Genomic DNA, 23,421 nt, shown 5'->3' with positions numbered 1-23,421 from the left:
TAAATTCTACTCTTTTGAGGGATGTGAATATTGCTCAAAATTCTATTTTGATGTCAGTTCTTTGCAAAACCACATTTACTCCAAATAGTTTAAGATATTCTAGTTACATCTAAACTCAAAACCAGAGCAGCTAAAATAAATGCCTTGGTTAGAAAACTAATTTTCAAACGGCCCACCATCCCAACTGAGATCAAGCTTCTGTCTTAAGCCAAGCAATTCCAAACTTTAAGCTTTTCAATTTCTCTGGAAAATGTACCCCTCCAACCTCCACAATTGTTTAGAAAAATATTCTAATTCCACACATTCCTCCTAGCTTCTCATTTATTAAACGAGAATTTAATTTATGTAGAAAAATAGAAAAAAAAAAGCACTACATACCTTGGACAACGACGCTTTTCTGCTTTGTTTAAGGAATTGTGCTTCTTTTCAATGATGCGACTTAAGTGATTGATGGCATCACAGCACTGCTGAACTGTACCTATTCTCAAAGAAAACAGTTATTTTTAGCATTACAAGTTTATTGGCCTACTTTATATAAAAGGTAACTTTATAGTTAGTATGTTTCCTTCCCTCAAAATAAAAAAAAAAAAAAGGAAATGTTTTACATTGTGTGTCCAAAAACAAAACCCGTATTTAAGATGGCAGAATAGTGGGTGCAGAGGCAGAACAATAACATCAGTTCCCCAAACTGGTCCACACTCTATCAGCCACGCACAGCCTCACAGAACAGCCTGACGTGGCTCTCGCTGTGCAGGGTAATCAACCAACCCTCAGTGCACGTCAGAGCCGACAACCTGAAACAATCACTGACATATTCAGGCTCAAATTCTTACGTAGCTCAAGCAATACTATCACCTAATAGAGCCACTGCATAGGAAAATAGAAACTCAGAAGGACACTCAGGCTGAGTGGCAGCACAGGGGGGATGGCACTTGCCTTACACACGGCCGACCTGGGTTCATTCCCGGCATCCCAGATGTGCCCAGAGCATGCCAGGACTGATCCCGGAGCATGGCCTGAGCTCTGAAATCAAGTTTTCTTTCAGTGCTTTTTCAAGATGGCCTCGAATTTAAAGAATAAAGTTTTGGGAGTGACAGTAATGCAGGTAGGGCATTTGTCCTGCAAGCAGTCAACCCGGGTTCAACCCCCCAGCAACCCACATGGTCCCCCAAGCACTGCTGGGAGCAATTCCTGAGTGCAGAGCCAGGAATAACCCCTCAGTGAAGAATTCGGGCCACTCTGGCAGGCACCGCCAGCTGGAGATTGTTCCGGACTCCAGACCGGGCCCACAACACTGGGGTGCCAGACGGAGAAGGTACAGCTAGCACACCTTCTCCAGATGGAGCCCCGGTGACACTGAGCTTCTACTAACATGGCTCTCGTATGCGGGGCTGGGACACCTCCAGACCTTTCCTGATATACAAAATACATGCTCAGGAATGGCTCCGCCACCCCTGAGCGTCCATTATCCCAGAGGCACAGAAACCAATCTCAGAACGCAGTGGCTGCTGGCAGATGTACTCCTGGACGCTGAACTAGGCTACGGCCCCATGAAGCCCCGGGAGGGGAAGGGTTTCTGTCCCTTGGCCTTTTCCCCCCTGGACACCATGGTGAACACCACCGTTCAGAACCAACTGGACAGAGAGGTAGGAGTTTGCAGTGATGGGACGGGATGCATGGGGAATCTTGCGATGGGGGAGGCAGAACCGGCCCTGCCTCCAGTCCAAATGAGACTCCGAGCAGTCGCCCATGTACAGCTCCTCCACTCCAGAACAGCCATGAGCCCAGCGCCACAGAAACCAATCTCAGAATGCAGCAGCTGCTGGCAGAAATACCTCTGGACCTAATACCGGAATTCCAAAACCGGGCGGCCGATTTTGTGACTGTGCAACATCATATGCTCTCTGTTACCAACTAGAAAACATACAATCTAATGATGCCATTCCGACAGGTCTGACTGTTGGGGGGAAAATTCCAAATAATGATAGTGAGTTTCCTGTAGAAAATTGAATGTAATCAAAGTAAGGAAAGAGGAAAGTGAAAATCAACTGCCACACAGGCATAGGGGGAGTGGGAGGGGGGTATGCTGGTGTTATTGGTGGTGGAACATGTGCACTGGTGAAGGGATGGGTGTTTGAACATAGTATGACTGAGACTCGATCCTAAAAGCCCTGTAACTGTTCCCACGGTGACTCAAAAAATAAAAAATAAAAAATAAATAAATAAAAAGGAATAACCCCTGAGCATTGCCAGGTATGACCCAAAAAGCAAAATAAATAAAACCAAAAAGAGAATAAAAGTTCATTTGTTGAATGGCAATCATATTTATAGGCGATCAGAAAAATGAAACAATTTTTAGGCAATGGAATGACAGAACCAAGTGTTTAGTATTTGGCTGAAAGTAAGCTACTGATGTGAAGAATCAAGTTCACCATGATAACTAAATCAGCCCCTTCTATTTTCATATGCCCATCCCCAGCTACCAAGTCAAATAATTATCTTGAAGTCTAGCATCATCAAGACTTCTCTGATGTACCTAACAACTCCTGACCAAATTTAACTATAAGGACTACAATTTCTTATTCCCTTAGCTACTTAGGCCACTCACGACAATGTAGCTTTGTGGTTTCTTACCTCCGGCCCAAAGAACGCTTATGGAAGCCTTATACCAAGACTGCTCCCTACTCTCGAACCATCATCAGAGGTGCAGAAACACTGTACTCCCAGCTCCGTACTTTCCCAGCTTATCTAGCCTCGTGCAGCCTGTGCGACTGTTAAGCACAGATGCTTCAGTAAGGCCGTCCCCGGCTATGGACACGAACTCTGACCAGCCAGGGCTCGGAGACACACGGAGATTCTCCATGGAAGCATGGAGGAACCTCTCAAAGACTGGATCTCAGACTCGAGGAGTCAATCTCCCTTCACAATCACCATCCCAAAAGGGAGGAAAAGAAAACACTGTCTATGAGAGAACTAGCCCAGGCTTAATCCCCAAGTGAAAAGCTCTACCTAAAAGGCAAACAGAAAGGCACACGAAGGAAAAGCGACATTAAGACCCACCTAAGGATTTCTCATCTGTATGTGCTAAGGACAGACTTTCCATATATGTAACCAAGGCTTCAAACACAAATTGTTCGACCAGAGTTTCTTCTTCCCTATAAAATAAATAGTAAGTACTGAGTCTCACCTAAGGAAACAATAAAGTAGAAATTAGTTAATATAAGGAATAAGTAAGAGTTAATGTTATTTTAAAAGTACACACAGAGCTTACATTTTTAAAAATGTTCTCTAATAATTCCAACCCTAACACCTAAAGTAACTCTCCAGGGCAGACGCCTCTTCCCTGCAACGTGGAGCACTCAGAACTGCTCTCCAGACCTCCTCCCCCTCCTGCATCAAGAACGAGTCCTGGGGGCTGGAGAGACAGCACAACGGGTAGGGCGTTTGCCTTGCACATGGCCAACCCGGGTTCAATCCCCAGCATCCCATATGGTCCCCCAGCACCGCCAGGAGTAATTCCTGAGTGCATGAGCCAGGAGTAACCCCTGTGCATCGCCAGTTGTGACCCCCCCCCAAAAAAAAAAGACCGAGTCCTGACCTGACACTGTATTTTTAATGACTTTTAAAACACTTGGCCTCTACAAAGATGCACTACCTCCAAGCCTTTTGCAAGCATACCCAGTGCTGTTAAATGATTATTCAGCAAAGTCACAGCGGTCGAGGGCAGAGGGCAGATGCTCATGGCAGCTGTGTTCCAGGACAAACTTTCCTGGTTTCCACCAGGGTGCCTAGCCCATATACTTTCCATTTCTTTATGCTTTTACCTATTTACCTACTACTTAGGGCTACTTAGGGCTGCTCTCCTATGCCCTAAGGCCACCGGGGGCCGAGGGGGGTTGGGCCTCTTGCACACAGAGCATGGTCTCCGGCCGAGAGCTCTGAGTTCCTGCCTCAGCCTCCTGTACAGAAATACCAGCAGGAAGAGTGCAGAAACAAACGAATGTGATTATCTTCTTCCAGAGGGGTGAGGGCTTCCAAGCAGTGCTCAGGGGGCCAGGGGACATGCCCAGCCACACCCAGCACCCAGGTTCCGTGAGGAAGCAGAGCATCTCAGGACTTGTGGTGCTATGGGTCATAGGCCACCTCACAGGGCCCAGGGCCTCTGAAGCCACATGCGGGTCCCTACTCCCTTTCTCTGTCTCTATCTCTGTCTCTCTCTTTCTCTTCTCTCCTCTCCTCTTTCTCTTCTAGGCCACATCTGGATGCTCCAGGGTTGGTTACTCCAAGCTCTGTGCTCAGGGGTCCTATCGGCAGTGTTCGGGGAAGGGGCCCCAGCCTCCTGCATGCAATGCATGACTTAGCTTAAATATCTCTCCAGCCCCCGAGTATCCTTTAATGTGGGGAGTGGGGACCCAGCTGTGCTCTGGGCTCATTTCTGACTCTGTGCTCGGAAACCACTCCTCACAAGACCCGGGAAATCATTCTCAGTGCCCAGGTGGAACCTGGGCTCGTGCGTGCCAGCTGGGTCAGACTCTCGGGCGCGCTCCCGGCCTCTTCCCTGGGGCTCTGGGGCTCTGCCCTGTCCCACTCAGACCGCACCGGCCAGTGGGTCTGAAGAAGTCATCCAACGGGCCACCCTGCCCCACGGCAGCAGAGCGTCACCTACATGTAACGTCACCGAGCAAGTGTCCTCCTCGGCCTCTCCAGGCTCCCTTCCGAACCTGACTGCAGTCTACGAGCTGCGAGGTCCCTGACCCATGCGTCCATGGACGGCCAGCGGTCACTCCCAGAAGTCTGGCAGCTCAGTGTCCAGGCCTGGAGGTCCTCAGGGGCCAGTGCGAGTGTGTGGGGAGAGGGGACCAGCACGGCGGGGGGCTTGAACGCAGACCCTCACGCGGGTCGGCATGACTCGAGCCCCTAGCCATCTCCCCGCCCGGCGGTGGCACCATGGTTTCTCAGCCCTGCCCAGGCCTGGGGTCTGAAACGCTCTGGCTGACTCCCTCAGTACGATCCCGGGAAAGTCTTCCATAGCCCGCCCGGGCAGATGCTTCGCTGTGCTCGGCGCCACGCCTTTGCTCCCTTACAGGACGGCTGGATACTATGTTAGCATATCCAGGAGACTCCTAGGTGAAAACTGGATCTTAACTCACGTCCCAGCAGCCACAGCATCTGGCACTTGACAGACGGGTCCGTAACACGGGATCGCCATGGGAGCCAGAAAGCTCTGGCTGTGCCCTTCCAGGCACGAGGCGGCTTACCTGAATTCCCTGTAGATGTTATTGAAAGCAAGGGATGCTCCCAGTCTCTTGAAAGCGTTGGGATGAAGTGCAAGGCTGTAGAGTCGCTTGAAAAGTGACTTGGTGTTTACTGGGCTTCTCTCCTGCTGCTGCGGCGTTGTCTGCTTGATGGACCACTTAAGGAATTCCTGGATACACCGGCCACAAAAATCTCTCAAAGTGCTGTCCACAGGGTCCACAATTCCTTCCTGAACGAAACACAAAGTGAAAATACCCTGACTTTATGCTGAAGACAACCAGAGCATGTTATGAAATTAACTGAGGGCAAAATTCAGGTAAACCCTAGTGAACACATTTGTCTCGAATCAGAGCTCTACTATTAATTTTCTTTTGCACTATAGCACTGTTGTCCCATTGTTCATCGATTTGCTCAAGTGGGCAACAGTAACATCTCCATTGTGAGACTTCTTGTTATTATTTTTAGCATACTGAATACACCACGGGTAGCTTGCCAGGCTCTGCCATGCAGGCAATTTTCTTTCAATATAAAGAAAATAATTTACTGGACAAACTAAGAATCTGAAAAATTTAAGAAAAGAGAGAATGCTTTATATCACAAAATAATCTTTCTATAAAGACACACAATAGCTATAACATTAAGGGTTTTTCCTGTTGATTTCATTTTGCCTTACAACAGCATCTGAGATGTTTCATTTTTTCAGAGTACAGAAAGTGAGCCACCCTGGGCTGGCAATACGGGCTCCCTCACATGCAGGCGGCCTGCCTGGGTCAGAACCCTGGGTCAGAACTCTGGCAGGTACCGCACGGCCTGGCACTAAGATGAGAGCAGGCCTGGGCATGGCCAGGCACCGCCACTTTCTGTAAGAGTTATCACCTAAGGTCAAACACCGACAGCGAACAGCAAAGGCCATCGGAATGCTCCTTCCCTCTCGGCACTCTCCCTCGTAGGGCTAGATACAGTTTAACTGGAAGAAGCACACTGCACACCGAGGGGAGTCTCTGCCCAGTGTGCAGTGTTCTGCTGTTCAGCCCCACCTGCCACAAAGCTCCAGAGCACACAAAACCTACACCCGGCCACACTCCTCGAGAGCTCATCCAGTCCCTAGGGCCTTTATTCCCTCTGCCTGTATTTCTTCTCAATTTCCCAATGTCTTCAAAGTTAACAAAGAATAAAAGATTCAAATCTCCATCAACTTGCAAAAGGATGGAATCAGAGGACACAAGTTTAAACAAAATCTGTCATATGTTCAACTGGGAGGTTTGATTTCAAATTCAATCTGTAAATAAAACCAAAACTGTAAGGCAAACTCTTAGGTAAGACCAAGTAAGATGGTACTTGACAAAACCCTTACGGGGGCTGGAATGACAGTGTAGCAGGGAGGCGTATGCCTTGCATGTAGACCACGTGGGTTTGAACCCGGCAGCCCATCATCCGGAGTGAATCCCAAGTGCAGAGCCAGGATGAAGCTCTGAGCATCGCCAGGTGTGGCCCCAAAACAACAACGAATTCTTGTGGAGGACTGCTGACGAGGGGGGTCCTGGGGCACAGCACACTCGCTGGCTCCACATGCCCTGCCCCAACACCGCCGGGGTGGTCGGCCGGCCCTCTGGGAACGCCCTGTCCCCAACACAGACGTTTTATAATTCAGAACATTATAGAAACAGAAATTCTCAAAAGACTGCTGAAGCTCTAGCTGAACATACACCTACTGCTCTTGGCGAACCAATGGCCAAACGTTCAGCAGCTGAATCGGAATGCAGGGTGAAACTGGGTAGCACTGCCGCACTGCCATCCCGTTGTTCATCGATTTGCTCGAGTGGGCGCCAGTAACATCTCCATTGTGAGACTTCTGGTTACTGTTTTTGGCATATTGAATACGCCATGGGGAGCTTGCCAGGCTCTGCCGTGCGGGCGGGGTACTCTCGGTAGCTTGCCGGGCTCTCCGAGAGGGACGGAGGAATTGAACCCGGGTCAGCCACATGCAAGGCAAACATCCTACCTTCTGTGTCACGTCGGGGTCAGGGCTGGCAGGGTGAAACTGGGTAATCCAAAAATTATTTTTTACTTTTAAGCTAATTCCTACATTATAAATCCCTTATGTAAAGAGAACACTGAAATTCTGCAGAAGTCCAAAGTTATCTTCATTGCCTCCTTCCTCTCACGATACAGACACAATCTTAATTTCATCCCATCTTCCAAAAGAAACCCAGAGAACCAAAAAAGTGTGAATAGCTGTTTACAAGCTTATAAAACTATCACTTAATACACACACACACACACACACACACACACACACACACACACACACACACATATATATGGGCCAAAGATTGGGGAGCAGATAATATGTTTACATTATATGCAGCTGACCTGGGTCTGACATAGGCAGCACATATGTCCCCTAAACCCCACAAGGAGTGATTTCTGAGTGCAGAGCCAGGAACAAGCCCTGAGCACAAAACAGTATGGTCAAAAGAAAAATAAAAAGATAAACATTTTAAGAACCATAGTTAAGACAACTTATTTATTAAAATAACTTTTCATCAATCTAAGACAAAAGAAAAAGTAAACAAGAAGGTGCTATATTCTTCTGCTGTCTGAACTTTTCTTTAATTTCTAAATAAGAACAAAACATAACTAGGCAGTAGGAATAACTGAAAAGCAATCAATCATTACTCACCAATATCGTTTCTAGTAAGGCAACAGTATCCTGACTTTCAAATTTCTTATTGTTTGTGAACCAGTGTATCAGCTGCATGACTAGTGGCTCATACAGCTGCCTTGTAACCTGGAGAAACAAAATCACTTGCTTATTATTTACAGTGAGATAATTCATATGAAACAGTTCCACTTAAGTGATAGAAGCAACATGAAGCACTATTACTACTAGTCCTGAACTGGTTCCTTTTCCACTTCATACACTGTCCTGGCAAAATAATCAGTGTGAGCTATAAATAACTATTAAAAGAAATAGAAAACAATACGAGAGATACATTCCATGCTCTTAAATTAGAAGAATCAGCATCATTACAAAAACCATCCTATGCAAAGTATTGCATGGATTCAATACAAACCTCATCAAAATTCCCTTAGCACCCTTCAAGGACATAGAAAACTACGGCTAAAATTTGTAGAAAAGTCCCTAAATAACCAAAGCAAGTCTGGAGCAGAATATGGGAGGCATAGCATTTACTGACTTTAAACCACACTGCACAGCTATGGCAACCAACTTCATTCCAACAGTGCGGCTGGAGGAAAGGCGGATTCTCAGCCCAGTGGACTAGAACAGTCTAGAAGCAAACCACCAGACGTCACTGCCATTATTTCCAATGTCTATTTCCATGACTACTGGATATGGTCCTGTACCTTCTCACTACTTTTAAATCTCCGACAAAGGCTATAGCTAACCCAGATGAAGATGCCCAGTTTTGGGTAACTGCTAACACAGTGATTCCAAGATATATGGCACACCAAAACTCCCTTTTATAATTCCCTAACCACAGATCATTTCATCTTTGTTTGGTTTGGGGGCCACACCTAATGGTGCTCTCTGGCTCTGCACTCAGGGATCATTCCTGGCGAGTTTGGGGGGCTGCATGGGATGCCAAGGATCCAACCCAGGTGGGCCTCGTGCAAGGCAAATGCCCTTCCTGCTGGATACTCTCGTTGGCCCCTCATTTCATCTCAGGTCAAATCAAAGAGTCTGGGGTAACAGCATCTTCTCTTTGTTTCACTTTGTGGTGACACCCAGCAGTGATGCGGACTGCTCCCAGGGGTGCGGAAGACTGCAGTGGTGAGGATCAGACCGGGGGTTCCCACGGTCACGCATGAACACTAGCCCTGTGATCTAGCTCCTTGGCCCACACCAACAAATCCAGAACGACTCCTCCCCCACTCAAAAGGTCTGTCTGTGATTTCAATCATAGCAACTTTGAAAGTCTAGTTTCAGGCCACACCCAGCTGTGCTCAGGGGTCCCGTCTGGACGTGCTGGAGGAACCGTCTCACGCTGGGGGCTGAAACTGCGTCGGCAGCAAGGCAAGCGTTCTCTCTCTGGCCCGCCCAGAATCACAGCAACTTTTTGTTTTGTTTCCTTTTTTTGTGTCTGTTTTGGGGCAGCACACAAGGCTTACTCCTGGCTCTGCATTCAGGGACCATCCTGGTGGGCTCCGGAGACCACCGGGCACTGGGGATGGAACCCGGGAGGGCAGCTTGTAAGGCAAACGCACAACCTGCTGTACGACTGCTCAGGACCAACAGGCATCTTTAATTCCCACAGAACTTCTGAAAGTTTGAGAAGGTTTTCATACTAAAATTTCCCCATTTACCTGGTCCACATCACAAGCCAGGCGAAGCAGCACAGGGAAAACTCTCTTGTAGAGCCGGTACAAGGGCGGGGGACCCTGCCTGTCCTCGGGCATCTGTGTGGCTTTTCCCAGCATAAACACAACCACGCTGTGGAGCAGCTCACAGGCCGCGACCTAGACCAGCCAGGCGTTCAACAAGGGTTAGTTCTCAGGCTTACAAGAGAAGATTTTAAAATGTTACTCAACTTAACCACTAATTAAAAAAAAAAGAAAAAAAAAACCCTTATGTAACAGATAATCATACCCAAATATCAGCTAACTGGAAATAATACATCCTGCATAAAATCATTATTTCTGTTTTCTTCAGTCTCTAAAATGGTTAAGAAAACTTTAGGCACTATAATCAAAATACTCGTAAGAATTATATTCACCAGTTCTAAATTACAGAATGTGCTTCACTTGTTAGCATGTTTCCATTCCCGGAGCTGGAGACTGGGGGGAGGGGCTCGGGGTACCCCACACTGTGGCCAGCAGGGACCCGAGCCCCTACGCCTCATCTCTGGGCCCTACTAGCACTCCTCCCACCACGCCTTTTAGAAAACGTGCATTGGCAGCCCTCTGGAAAAGTCACACACCCGTTTCAGAAATTACAATCAATAATCCCCCGTCAGGCCCAAGAGATCAGAGAGCAGGTAAGCTGCCGGGCCTGCACATGACTGACGCAGCCTCACTCCCTGCCTCAGGAGCGACTCCAGCACGGCGGGAGGGAGCTCTGAGCACCGGCAACACTGGCCCCAGCACACGGACAGAGAGATTCCTGACCTCTGACGCTGAGAAGGTCACCAAGCAGAGGCTGAGATATTCATCACGAAGCACGTGTGGCGCACCGCCAGGTTATTACCCATTTAGATCACTGTACGCTTCACTTGCATTACTCGCCCCTGGTAACTGAGTCGTTATCTCATTATAGAAAATTCAAAGCGAATGATACTGGAATGGCAGAAATATGTTACCCATTTCCTAAAAATACTTTATCTCAAAAGCAGCGGGCTTTACATAATGAGTGAGATGAAAAGCAGAAGTACTTTGGTCTGCCGGTCACTGGCTGAAAGCGCTAACTCTGTGAGGCGAGGCAGGAAGGTGTCCAGGTAGATGACAGGCTTCATCTCCATAAACGGGACAGGGAAACTGAGCTTTTTGTCTCGATCCCAGGCCACATACTTCTTCATCATTTCATCTGACGTTGCAGCTGTTAAAAAGATTAAAAGCATTTTTAATTCACATGTTTTCTATTACCAATAGCTATAATTTATTAATAAAATCAGAGTATGTATACTTTAACATGTTCTTCTTTTATTTTATTCACATAGTTACATTAGAAATCAATGATGCACTGTTTCTAAAGTTTATCTTAGTTAAAAATTTTAAGCAAGTTTGGGGCCAGAGCGGGGAGGGCATTTGCCTTGCATGTAGCTGACCCAGCATCCCATACGGTCCCCCGAGAACTGCCAGGAGAAATTTCTGAGTGCAGAGTCAGGAGTAACCCCTGAGCATCAGCAGATGTGACTCAAAAAAAGCAAAAAAAATAATAAAAAAAATTTTAAGCAAGTTTAATCGCCTGGAATGTTCCACCCCCAATTTCAGGAAATTCGAGTTCAAGTTGGAACATTACCCTGCTGAATTAATCAGATGGTAGAAACAAACACTTTTGTTTCTAAATGTTTCATTTTGCAAAATATTAGCCTGTGTAATTTATTAGAAAATCTGAAAATCATACACAGAAACATTATTAGAATGGACTATGACTGTCTATACCTTTTTAAGAAGACACATGTCTACAAAGGTTAATTTATTTTAAAGGAAAGTTTACCTGTTAGTAGATTTTTATTTACTTGTCCTCCCAATGAGCCAAGCAGTTTTACGACTCTAAGTCTTATTTCTTGTAAGGACAGTGCTTCACTCTGAAAATTTAAATATACAAACATATATACAATGTATGTGAACAATAAAATTTTAAATGGAAAATGATTCTTAAAAAAACCTAAGTTAAAAATCAGAGGGTTGGGGGCTGGAGTGATAGCACAGTGGGTAGGGTGTTTGCCTTGCACTCGGCCGACCCGGGTTCGATTCCCAACATCCCATATGGTCCCCCAAGGACCGCCAGGAGTAATTCCTGAGTGCATGAGCCAGGAGTAACCCCTGTGCATTGCTGGGTGTGACCCAAAAAGAAAAAAAAAATCACGAGGGGCTGGAGTGATAGTACAGTGGGGAGGGCATTTGCCTTGCACACAGCCAACCCAGATTCAATCCCCGGCATCCCATATGGTCCCCTGAACACCACCAGAGTGATTCCTGAGGGCAGACCCAGGAGGAACGCCTGAGCATCACCAGGTGTGACCCCAAAAGCCAAATTAAGATACAAGGAATTCCTTACCGATGAAATGGCTTTCGATCTCTTTAGGTGCTTTAACACCACCTTGTTAAATCCCTTCTGGGCAGCTCGGGAAAGTGCTGGTGCTTGCAAGGTCTCCTTGGTGTCCTCTGTGAACAGGAACAAAGCCAATGACAAACAGCAGTGGCTGTTTCTCCGCTACACGTCGGGGAGACTGCAGCATACTGCCAAACACAGGCAGAATACCCCAACTGCAATTCACTACGTGTAAATATTCAAAGCGGCCGGCTTGGCTGTAACACCAGGGTCCTCTGAAAGGAGCACGGCTCCTAGGAGAAGTGGCGAATTCCAGGACAGATACCAGGTGACAAAGGCCTAAACATCCTATTTTTCAAAATTTTAACTTTTATTGTCGTTTAGGTAGTGTGGGTACCCTAACATATTGTTCAGGTCCTTACGTACGTCACTGCAGCTCAGCAACACCAAAGTGCCCCCCGCCGCCCCGTCTCCCTCTAGTTTGCTCCTCACTCCCAACTTCTTCCTTAAGAATCAAGTCGGTGAATCAAGGCCAGGGTTGCCACTGGGTCCTGTCCATTCCCTGCTTTGTCCGTCTGTATCCACAGAGTCTGTGTGTCCAGAGTGAGGTACACGGGACTGCTCCTCCCTCCGACGGACTCACTCAACATGACACCCGTCAGTTCTAGCTCAGCTGAGGTCAACGGCCAGAGTCTGATCTTTTCCTATCGTGGCAGTATTCCCCTGGATTTTCATGACACAACTCCTTTCTTTCATTTGTTTCCACAGCCAAACCCTAAATCCATCACCCTGTGCCAGGAAGAAACGACTCGAAGAGCCGGGTCCCCTCCCTACGCATGACCATAAGCTGGGACAATCTGAGTATCAAAACTAATGATGAAGATCAGAGAAAAATAGACTCACGAGTCCCTGATAAAACAAATAGGTGAGAAGCAAAGTTACTGCTTATAATAAAACTCCAACTAGCATAAGCAGAGAGTTGGAGCTGGAAAATAATTTTCTAAGTACCATCATGATAAGGTTATAATAAGCATCAACGGTTACTAACATGCTTATGGGTGAAAGCTTGATGGGGAACAACAGTACTGACAGCAGAAAGTACCACCCTAGACGTTCGTTTTAAATAAACTTGGAATATTTTTAGCATGGAGCTTTCTACTTTTGCCCCCTTAGGAGTAAGCTTCCAGGATAGAGCATGGGGGTTACGGCTAAGCATCCAGGGCATCACAAAGGCCCCAAACACTGCTGCATTTTTTTTTAAATTTTATTTATTTTTAATTAGAGAATCACCGTGAGGGTACAGTTACAGATTTATACACTTTTGTGCTTATACTTCCCTCATACAAAGTTCGGGAACCCATCCCTTCACCAGTGCCCATTCTCCACCACCCGTAAACCCAGCGTCCCTCCCACCCTCCCCAATCCCATCTCCCCCCCACCCCACCCTGCCACTGTGGCAAGGCATTCCCTTCTGTTTTCTCTCTCTAATTAGCTGTTGTGGTTTGCAATAAAGGTGTTGAGTGGCCGCTGTGCTCAGTCTCTAGCCCTCATTCAGCCCGCAACTCCCTTCCCCCACATGGCCTTCGACTACAATGTAGTTGGTGATCGCTTCTCTGAGTTGACCTTTCCCCGGAACGTGAGGCCAGCCTCGAAGCCATGGAGTCAACCTCCTGGTACTTATTTCTACAGTTCTTGGGTGATAGTCTCCCACTCTGTTATTCTATATACCATAGATGAGTGCAATCTTTCTATGTCTGTCTCTCTCTTCCTGACTCATTTCACTCAGCATGAAACTTTTCATGCCCATCCACTTAACTACAAAATTCTTGACCTCCTTTTTTCTAACAGCTGCATAGTATTCCATTGTATAGATGTACCAAAGTTTCCTCAACCAGTCATCCGTTCTGGGGCATTCGGGTTTTTTCCAGATTCTGGCTATTGTAAACAGTGCTGCGATAAACATACATGTGCAGATGTTGTTTCGATTGTACTTTTTTGCCTCTCTGGGATATATTCCCAGCAGTGGTATTGCTGGGTCAAATGGGAATTCAATATCTAATTTTTTGAAAATCGTCCAAATTGTTTTCCAGAAGGGCTGAACCAGTCGGCATTCCCACCAGCAGTGAAGAAGGGTCCCTTTCTCCCCACATCCTCTCCAACAGCGGTTGCTTTTGTTCTTTTGGATGTGTGCTAGTCTCTGTGGTGTGAGGTGGTATCTTATGGTTGTTTTGATCTGCATCTCTCTGATGATTAGTGATGCAGAGCACTTTTTCATGTGCCTTTTGGCCATTCGTATTTCTTCCTTGGTAAAGTTTCTGTTCATTTCTTCGCCCCATTTTTTGATGGGGTTGGATGTTTTCTTCTTGTAGAGTTCAACCAGTGCTTTATATACCATTGATATCAACCCCTTATCTGATGGGTATTGTGTAAATATCCTTTCCCATTCTGTGGATAGTCTTTGGATTCTGGTCAATGTATCTCTTGCGGTACAGAAGCTTTTTAGTTTAATGTAGTCCCATTTGTTGATCTCTGTTTTTACTAGATTGCTTAGTTCCGTGCCACCTTTGAAGATACCTTTATCTTCAATATCATGGAGGGTTTCGCCGACCTTGTCTTCAATGTACCTTATGGTTTGTGGTCTAATGTTGAGGTCTTTAATCCATTTTGATCTGACTTTTGTCACTGCTGCATTTTTTAAGATATACTCTATCATATGACAGAAGAAACATCATGTAAATCCAGGAAATTAAGCTAGCACAGGGACATAAAATGTAATTATGAAAATGGATGTTTATAAAATACTCGACGTCTGGCACTGATAGTGCAGCTGAGGGCCCAGAGTGAGGGCACACCCGTGCAGCTGAGGCACCACCGCACGCCGTGGGAAGCGCAGGCCAGTTCTCAGCACCAGCACGGCAGCCAGGAGCTGCAAGCTCGGCTGGAGTCCAGCAAGGGCACAGCCAGAGAGTGCGAGTCCACACTGGCCCCTTCGGGACACACAGAACCGAGAGACCTGGCCCAGCCCAGCACAGAAGGCGAGAAGAGTCTAAACCAGCTCAAGTCAAGGGCTGCAACACCTCCTAGTGGAAGAGCAAAAGAATACCTCAGAAGTTGGAAATCCACTCACAGAACGAGAAATTTAGAAATCACTCTGAATGCTATGGAATTGGGGAGTCTAATGAAATTTAAATAATTATCATGATATAAAATCAATAAATACACTGAATATATATCATCCGAGAAAAATTCTTTACTAGAAACTGAAGTTATGAAAAAAAAAAAAAAAACACAGGGCCCGAGTGCTAGTGCAGCAGGCAGGGGGCCACGCGCAGCACTCCACACGGTCCCCCGAGCCCCACCAGGAGCAGATTCCCTGTGCAGAGCCAGGAATAACCCTGGAACATCGCCAGGTGTGGCCTAACACCCCATAAGAAATAAAAATAAATTTAAAAACTCCTATCAGAGATACTAGATTCAAAACAGCACGATGAATGGAACAAGGTCCGTGGAAAGCATGACGAATGGTTCAGCCTTGCACAGGAAAGGACACCAACGACAAAAGGTTCACAAATATTGAAGAAGAAACAGAAGTAACAGGTAGGGAAAATAAAAACATCCTTCGAGAAATATCAGACTTCTTAGGAAAGAGTTTAAGAAAACTCAGTTTGGTTTGTGTCACTAAACAGAAAAGATGAATGAGCCCAGCAAGACTGGTCACCTTTGAACACAGTGTCTCGGCACAAAGAAGTCACTCACACATCCACAGGGTCAGCATCAGATGACCGGGGGAGGGCACTCGCCTCACACAGCCCACCCAGGTGTGATCTCTGGTACCACCTATGGCCCCCAAGTAGCTCCCCAAGTGATGCCTGAGCACAGCGCCAGGAGTAAGCCCTGAGCACAGCTGCCATATGCCACCCCCAAGACCCCAAAATTAAAAAATAAAGATATTGATGCAACAGTTTTACAATTGCAATTCTTTTAACTTTTTTTTTTTTTTGCTTTTTGGGTCACACCCGGCGATGCACAGGGGTTACTTCTGGCTCATGCACTCAGGAATTACTCCTGGTGGTGCTCAGGGGACCGTATGGGATGCTGGGAATCGAACCCGGGTCAGCCGCGTGCAAGGCAAAAGCCTTACCCGCTGTGCTATTACTCCAGCCCCTACAATTGCAATTCTTAAAATAGGCATTATGGCTTTAGCATTATATATTCTAAGAAATTACAGCTAATAAAATTATCTCCCAGAGAGAGTTGGCCTTCTTGCGTGCCCATCCTTTCTGTTTGGGGGCCTGATAATGCCTCTGCAGAATGAGTCTGGGAGTTCTGGAGAAACAATGTTACAGGAAATGAGACAAATATAAAGCGAATAAATAGTTATTTTAAGTAAGATATAAAGAATGGAGATATTTTTGAGATAAAAGAAATTCTAGGGGGCTGGAGTGATAGCACAGCGGGTAGGACGTTTGCCTTGCACGCGGCCAACCCGGGTTCAAATCCCAGCATCCCATATGGTCCCCTGAGCACCGCCAGGAGTAATTCCTGAGTGCAGAGCCAGGAGTAACCCCCGTGCATTGCCAGGTGCGATCCAAAAAGAAAAAAGAAAAAAAAAAAAAAGGATTCTGTCCCAGGGCTGGAGTGCTAGCACAGTGGGTAGGGCGTTTGCCTTGCATGTGGCAGACCTGGGTTCGATCCCCAGCATCCCATATGGTCTCCCGAGCACTGTCAGGAGTAATTCCTGAGTGAAGAGCCAGGAGTATCACTGGGTGTGACCCAAAAAGAAAAAGAAAAAAATTCTGTGTGTAAACAAAACTGGTATTAAGAAACTGAATAGGGGCTGGAGCGATAGCACAGCGGGTAGGGCGTTTGCCTTGCACGCGGCCGACCCGGGTTCTAATCCCAGCATCCCATATGGTCCCCTGAGCACCGCCAGGAGTAATTCCTGAGTGAAGAGCCAGGAGTAACCCCTGTGCATCGCCAGGTGTGACCCAAAAACCAAAAAAAAAAAAGAAACTGAATAAAGGAGTCTTATGAACAGAACGTGAAAGAAGAAGGGATGTGCAGAAAGTCTGAGAGAAAGAATCTGAGAAGAGAAATTTTCTGTGATCAAGTGAACATAACTTGTGAATTATAAGGATTTTTAAATCAAGGTGTTGGGGGGATCCACAGACAGTGCTCAGGAGGTGCAGGGCTGCTCCCAGCAAGTCTCAAGCAGGTAGCACGATGCAAAGAACAGAGACAGGAATGCCGGGGATGGCCCATGTGGCCGGCCCTGGGGTGCGAAAGCCCCAGTGACGCCATGTCACCCAGTGTGCTCAGGGTCCTTCGAGGATGCATCCGGCGATGCTCAGGCCCCCAGGTGGGGTCGGGAATGAATCAGACCTCCCACAGCCAAGACAGGCTGCACCTTCTCTCTCCAGCCCCCAGACTCAGGCTGGAGACCAGGACCCACACGGAGCCCTGTCAGGGGCCAGGAGGAGGGGGCCTGGGCAACCCCTCAGGTGCGGAGACTCGGCTCTGATGCCAGTCTGCCTGCTCCCGATACCACCGGGCATGAGCTGCTGACCCTTAGCATGACTGCCAATGCCCCCAGCCCCATCGACCAAACACATCCTCAGACACCAAACTGAAGCAGACAAGTGTGAATGCCCAATGTGAGCAAACACTTTTTTTGTTTGGGGGCCACACCTGGTGACGCTCAGGGTTCTGACTCTGACAGTACTCAGGGAACTACAGGTAGTACCAGTGCTCTCCTCAGAGGACACCGTCCCCGTGAGCACAGACCCGGGTGAGAGTACAGCTCCCCTCAGAGGACACCTGTCACTGTAAGCACCCCTGCTGACACCATTCCACATTCAGTACACTGTGTAATCAGAATAATTTCCTCAACTGTCCAGACCTTCTTTTACCCCCTCACATAAAAATGCTCTTTTTTTCCTGAAAAAATCACCTCTTCATATGCATAGGCTGTGACAGTACCCTAACTCTACTTGGCATAAAATCAGACCCTCATTTTTTCTCTCTACAGCCTGTGCTGGTTAGACCTGATTCTCCGACTGAAGCTGCTTTCATGCTAATAAAGTATTAGTTAGTCCTGCCATTTCTAGATAACAAGTTTAAGTTTCAGAATTCGGCAAAAGACAAGTTCCAAAGTTTTACTGCAGTTGTACTGTTTTATGACAGTTTTAATTAAGAAATATATCACAATTCTTTTTAAATCTTACCTGATAAGGTTGAAATTTTTAGGTATCCATCAAGACTTGGTAGAATATCTTTATAATAGGGCTGAATTACACTTTTGCAGATGTAAAGTGACCATTCTTCCAAAGCATTTAGACCTACTTCTGCCAATGGGGTATAACTCAGGCCCAGTTTAAAGGCCATCTGTATGACAATGAAAGCAAAGATAAACAAATGCAGAGAATTTAGGGTTTAAAAATAGATCTATCATTAAGAGCTCCTAATTTTACTAAGACTTTCCGCTGCCCTAGGGTGGGACACTGCTGAAGAGAAGTGGACACATCTGACGCCACAGTGACTGAGTAAGCGTCACTCGTGGATGTGCGTGGAGACGGCACACTCTGAGTGAGGGCTCAACCCTCGCACACACCAATCACGTCACAATCAGCTGACAGAGGCCAGGCCAACTGTGCCGAGTCCCAACCCCACTCAGTGACAGCAGCCCTGGAAGGAGGCTGCCCCCGGCCACGCGCTGAGATGCCGAGCCAGGTGAGGACATGGAGCAGTGTGTGACCAGACGCAGCGCTGGCTCGAGATCAGGACCTACCTGCAGGGCAGGAACATAGGCTCTGACGTCCAGTGCGATGATGTCATGGGGCAAGGTCAGGACAAAGGCCAGGCAGGAGGCCAAGAGCTCATCCTTGTACTGCTTCATCTTAACGGATACCTTAAGGAGAAAGACCATGCAGCCTTAGAGCCGATGGTTCAAACTAACAAGTGATGTACCTGATCCTCAAGTGCCAAAACTTGGGAAGGCTTTACTGAACAGGACACTCCTTCATTTACAAAATAAGCACTGATACCCACAAACATTTTATCTTATTTTATTTTATTTTGCTTTTTGGGTCACACCTGACAATGCTCAGGGGTTACCTGGCTCGGCACTCAGGAATTACACCTGGCAGTGCTCAGGAGACCATATGGGATGCTGGGGATCAAACTGGGGTCAGCCACGTGCAAGGCAAATGCCCTATCTGCTATATTATCGCTCCAGCCCCAATATTTTCTTTCTTAAAGTACTTGTCACTATATGAAAAAGATAAATCTACTGAATTGTTACCAATTAAATTCAACAAAAACAATGGACTTCAGATACATAACAACTTCCTTTTGTTGTGTGTGTGTGCTTTTTCAGTCATACCCAGCGATGAATTTGGGTCACTCCTGGCTCTGCACTCAGGAATTACCCCTGGCAGTGCTCAGGGGACCATATGGGATGCTGGGAATTGAACCCGGGTCGGCCGCCTGCAAGACAAACGCTCTACCCACTATGCTATCACTCCAGCCCCATAACAATTTCCTTTTAGTGTTATTCTGAAACCATAATCTAGATTTGGATTAACCAAACAAAAATGTAAGTAATCAGATCACTACGAATTATCCTGACAAATGTTCATGTCTAAACATCCCATAATTTATTGCACATTACCTCTTTGCCAAATTTTGCGAACAAAGCAAAACAAGAGTACTTTTCTGGGTCCTTGGGGGGTTGCTTCTGATTCTTTGGACTAACTCCCTGTTAAATAAAAACATAAATTAGTACCATGAACAAAAGTCTAGAGATTCTGTGTTCCTATTCACCAGTTCCCAGTCATCATTTTCACTCTACCAAAGTTTTGTAAAGAGGGGAGAAAAATCAGCTTTAACAACATTTTTTTTTTTTCTTTTTGGGTCACACCCGGTGATGCACAAGGGTCACTCCTGGCTCTGCACTCAGGAATTACCCCTGGCGGTGCTCAGGGGACCATATGGGATGCTGGGAATCGAACCCGGGTCGGCTGTGTGCAAGACAAACGCCCTACCCGCTGTGCTATCACTCCAGCCCCAGCTTTAACAACATTTCAAGGGGCCGGAGAGATAATACAGAAGGTGGAGCATTTGCTTTGCACGGGGCCGAGCCCGGTTTGATCTCCAGCCCCCTCCCCCCATAGGGTCTCCTGAGCCCACAGGAGAGATCCCTAAGCACAGAACCAGGAGCACCACCAGGTGGGGCCCAAACAAATAATAAACCCATGTCAGAGGTCAGTGAAGAAAAAAAAAAGTGGAAAAGAGGAGGTGGGTGACTGGCCAAAGTCTTAGTTCTCAGAAAACCCTTTCTCCTGAGGCCAGAGAGAGAGTACAGTGGGTAGGGAGCTGGCCTTGCATGGAACAGCGAGCCTGGTTTAATCCAGGCACCCCATATGGTCCCCTAAGTACGGCCACAGAAGTGATTACTGAGCACAGAGCCAGGAGTAAGCCTGAATCCCACCAAGTGTGGCCCCCAAACAAAATCCTCTTCTCTCTTCCCTGTTTTCCAATACATACTCCAGTAAGTCGGGAGAGCTATTCATCCATCATTAAGCAGTGAGGCTTCTCATGACGACTGGACCCTCGAATAGTGATTTTACAACCACTCAACAGCTTCACTAACCCTACAGGTCAGCCAAGCGGACAGAACCGAGTGCTGAGCCTTGCCTCTAGTTTCTGAGGAGAAAATCGAGAAGGCCAGAGACTTCCCAGTGACAGGGTGCTGGTCCTCAGGGCCTGGGGAACATGCGTGTCCTCCAAGGCCTGAGACGTCCCAATGATACACTGCTGCTGGTCCTCAGGGCCTGGGGAACACGCGTGTCCTCCAACGCCTGAGACGTCCCAATGATATACTGCTGCTGGTCCTCAGGGCCTGGGGAACACGCGTGTCCTCCAAGGCCTGAGACGTCCCAATGATACACTGCTGCTGGTCCTCAGAGCCTGGGGAACATGCGTGTCCTCCAAGGCCTGAAACATCCCAGTGACGCGTTGCTGGTTCCCAGGGCCTGGGGAACATGCACGTCCCCCACAGTGTGATCTGTTCTTGTCTGTCTGTTTGGGGTCCCACTCACTGGCGCTCAGGGGTCACCCAGACTTCCCACCTAGGGACTGAAGTCGGCTCAGCCTGCCAGGCGAGCGTGGGCCCAGGTGAGTTCTGTTTTGCCACTTTCAACAGGTGTGCACCGCAACTCGCACATAAGGAGTGCCTGAAGATAAGAAATGCCGGCACTCCCGGTGAAAATGTTCATGTGTCACTCATTTCAATTCATGTTATCAGGTTTTTACTGGTGGCCTGGGGGGACCTCCCGAGCGGCACTCGGAGAGCTCAAGGACCATACCCGGCAGTGTCATGGTTTCATGGTTCAGTGGCCAAGCCAAGAACTGCCAGGGGCCACCGGGCCACCCAGAGGGACTTGAGGGACCAGGCAGTGCCAGGGCCCAGCTCTGCATGCCAGGTCCCTTGAGGGAAATGCCCGCTGTCATCCTACCCACTTCCCAAACAGATTCCGCACAAAGCCCCTGCCTCTGGTGAGCCCAGACGCTACCAGGGCCCCAGAAGCACTGACCCGTGACCCACAGCCCCACAGCAGAGCACACACACATGCTCCGGGCACTGCACCAAGTGAGTGCAAACACCCCAGCGTACATGGATGAGTCCCAGGGAGCACGCCACATGTGCAAGCATTATGACCGATTTTCTATTTTATAATGCACTCACACATACTCATGCAGCCTAAAAAATAAAAAAGCAAATAAACAAGCCTTCCGAGAAACACCTACCTCAAAATATTTTATTTTCTTAGTGTTTCTCACAGCAACAGAAAGCAGTTTGTAGAAGCCACTGACAAGCGGGAACCGTGTGGACTGCAAAACCAGCTCATAGGCAAAGGAGTAGGCCCAGGGCCCAAAAAACTCCACATGCTTCTCAGGAAGAATCTCCCTATTGAAACCCAAGTGTAGAAATTCTCAGCAGACTAACATTTTTATCCAGCTTTCACATCATAAGGAAAATAAACAGGCTTACAATTCCGTTACATATATCTCCAGGATATCTATATTTCCTGTTCACTTCCTGAGGATCTTTTCAGTATTAAAAAAATTACTCTACCAATTTAGTGTATCTAGAAACATTTTAAAGGAAGATTAACAACAGTTTCAGATTTTCCATCTTTTTGAATCATTTCACCTCTTTTTCCTACATTACAGTCAGTAACTAACCATTTCACTCTTAATTACTTATTTAAAATACCTGCAAAACTCCACCAGGTTAATGAAAGCTGAAAAATCTTTAGGTTTCACAGGTTGCAAGTAAGCAGCTGGATCTGAGGTTGGGATCACCAACAAACCAGGAGTTCCATTTTCATCCTTAAAAATAAAATATATCAAGGGAGAGAGGGAAAAAATAAAGAAAAAATGTAGCAGAGCCAACATAATTCTATTCAATCACATATTTACTCAACAAATTATTAATAATCTTTATTTTTTCTCTTTGGGTCACACCCAGCAATGCTCAGGGGTCACTCCTGGCTCTGCACTCAGGAATTACCCCTGGTCGTGCTCAGGGGACCATATGGGATGCTGGGAATCAAACCCGGGTCGGCCACGTGCAAGGCAAACGCCCTACCCGCTGTGCTATCACTCCAGCCCCACAAATTATTAATAAACTTTTAAATAGTCAAGGTCTAATGGTATGAGGAAGGAATGCTAAAATCAAGAAAAATACAGGGATTTTTGAAGACTGCATATGGAATTCACAGAAACTAAATAAAAAAACATGAAAGGTAATAAAATGAAGTAAAAAAAGAACAGTCAAGTAAAAAAAATATGAAGGGGCTGAGTGTCAATTCTCAAAGAAATTGAGTAATGGTAACAGAATTTGAATGTCAAAAATGTAGAAAATATAATAGAAAGTATACTGGCTGAGGGATTCCAAACTAAGAAACGGAAACAAACAGTAGCAGTCAAGACATGTTGAGCTGCGGTATCCAAACAGAAGCACCTCCAGAGCACAGGGCTACGCTGTGAAGACAGGGCTGCAGCCCAGACTGACATGGGCAGTGCTGAGCCTCGAGGCCTGAGGCAGGACTAGCGAAAGAGCAGAGAAGCAAGCAAGGGAGGACGCTGATGACAGCAAAACTGGCAACAATGTGTTCTAGAAAGGCCGGCCTGGGGCCAGAGCTACCGCATGCCCTGAGAGCATTTGCCTTGACCGGGCTCCAGGCCTGCCACCCCGTACAGTCACAGAGTGCACCACCAGGAATGCTCCTTGAGCACAGAGCCAGGAGTCAGCCCCTGAGCACCGCCAGGTATAACCCGGAAACAAAAAACAAAAGGTGACTTACAGAAAGGAAGCCCCATATGGGAGAGACAGCCCAGGGGTTACGGTGCTTGCCTTTCAAATC

The 23,421-nt window shown here is 47.1% G+C and overlaps 1 protein-coding gene across 1 annotated transcript in view; it reads right to left on the bottom strand.

Annotated features, from left to right (window-relative positions):
- The window catches only part of PRKDC (protein kinase, DNA-activated, catalytic subunit), a 150,763-nt gene that overhangs the window by 101,765 nt on the left and 25,577 nt on the right, over window positions 1–23,421 (bottom strand). The window contains exons 17-29 of the mRNA XM_004615377.2: window positions 22,269–22,384; window positions 21,800–21,959; window positions 19,662–19,748; window positions 18,780–18,899; window positions 18,217–18,376; window positions 11,999–12,105; window positions 11,435–11,525; window positions 10,650–10,813; window positions 9,586–9,738; window positions 7,940–8,047; window positions 5,259–5,485; window positions 3,061–3,155; window positions 379–478 (exon numbers count right to left, since the gene is read on the bottom strand). Of these exons, the coding sequence (XP_004615434.2) occupies window positions 379–478; window positions 3,061–3,155; window positions 5,259–5,485; window positions 7,940–8,047; window positions 9,586–9,738; window positions 10,650–10,813; window positions 11,435–11,525; window positions 11,999–12,105; window positions 18,217–18,376; window positions 18,780–18,899; window positions 19,662–19,748; window positions 21,800–21,959; window positions 22,269–22,384 (1,688 nt within the window). The remainder of the gene's footprint in view (window positions 1–378; window positions 479–3,060; window positions 3,156–5,258; window positions 5,486–7,939; window positions 8,048–9,585; window positions 9,739–10,649; window positions 10,814–11,434; window positions 11,526–11,998; window positions 12,106–18,216; window positions 18,377–18,779; window positions 18,900–19,661; window positions 19,749–21,799; window positions 21,960–22,268; window positions 22,385–23,421) is intronic.

This window comes from Sorex araneus, chromosome 2 (genome assembly GCF_027595985.1).
Source record: "Sorex araneus isolate mSorAra2 chromosome 2, mSorAra2.pri, whole genome shotgun sequence".
Taxonomy (NCBI): domain Eukaryota; kingdom Metazoa; phylum Chordata; class Mammalia; order Eulipotyphla; family Soricidae; genus Sorex; species Sorex araneus.
This window is presented reverse-complemented; position numbering and strand designations above follow the sequence as displayed.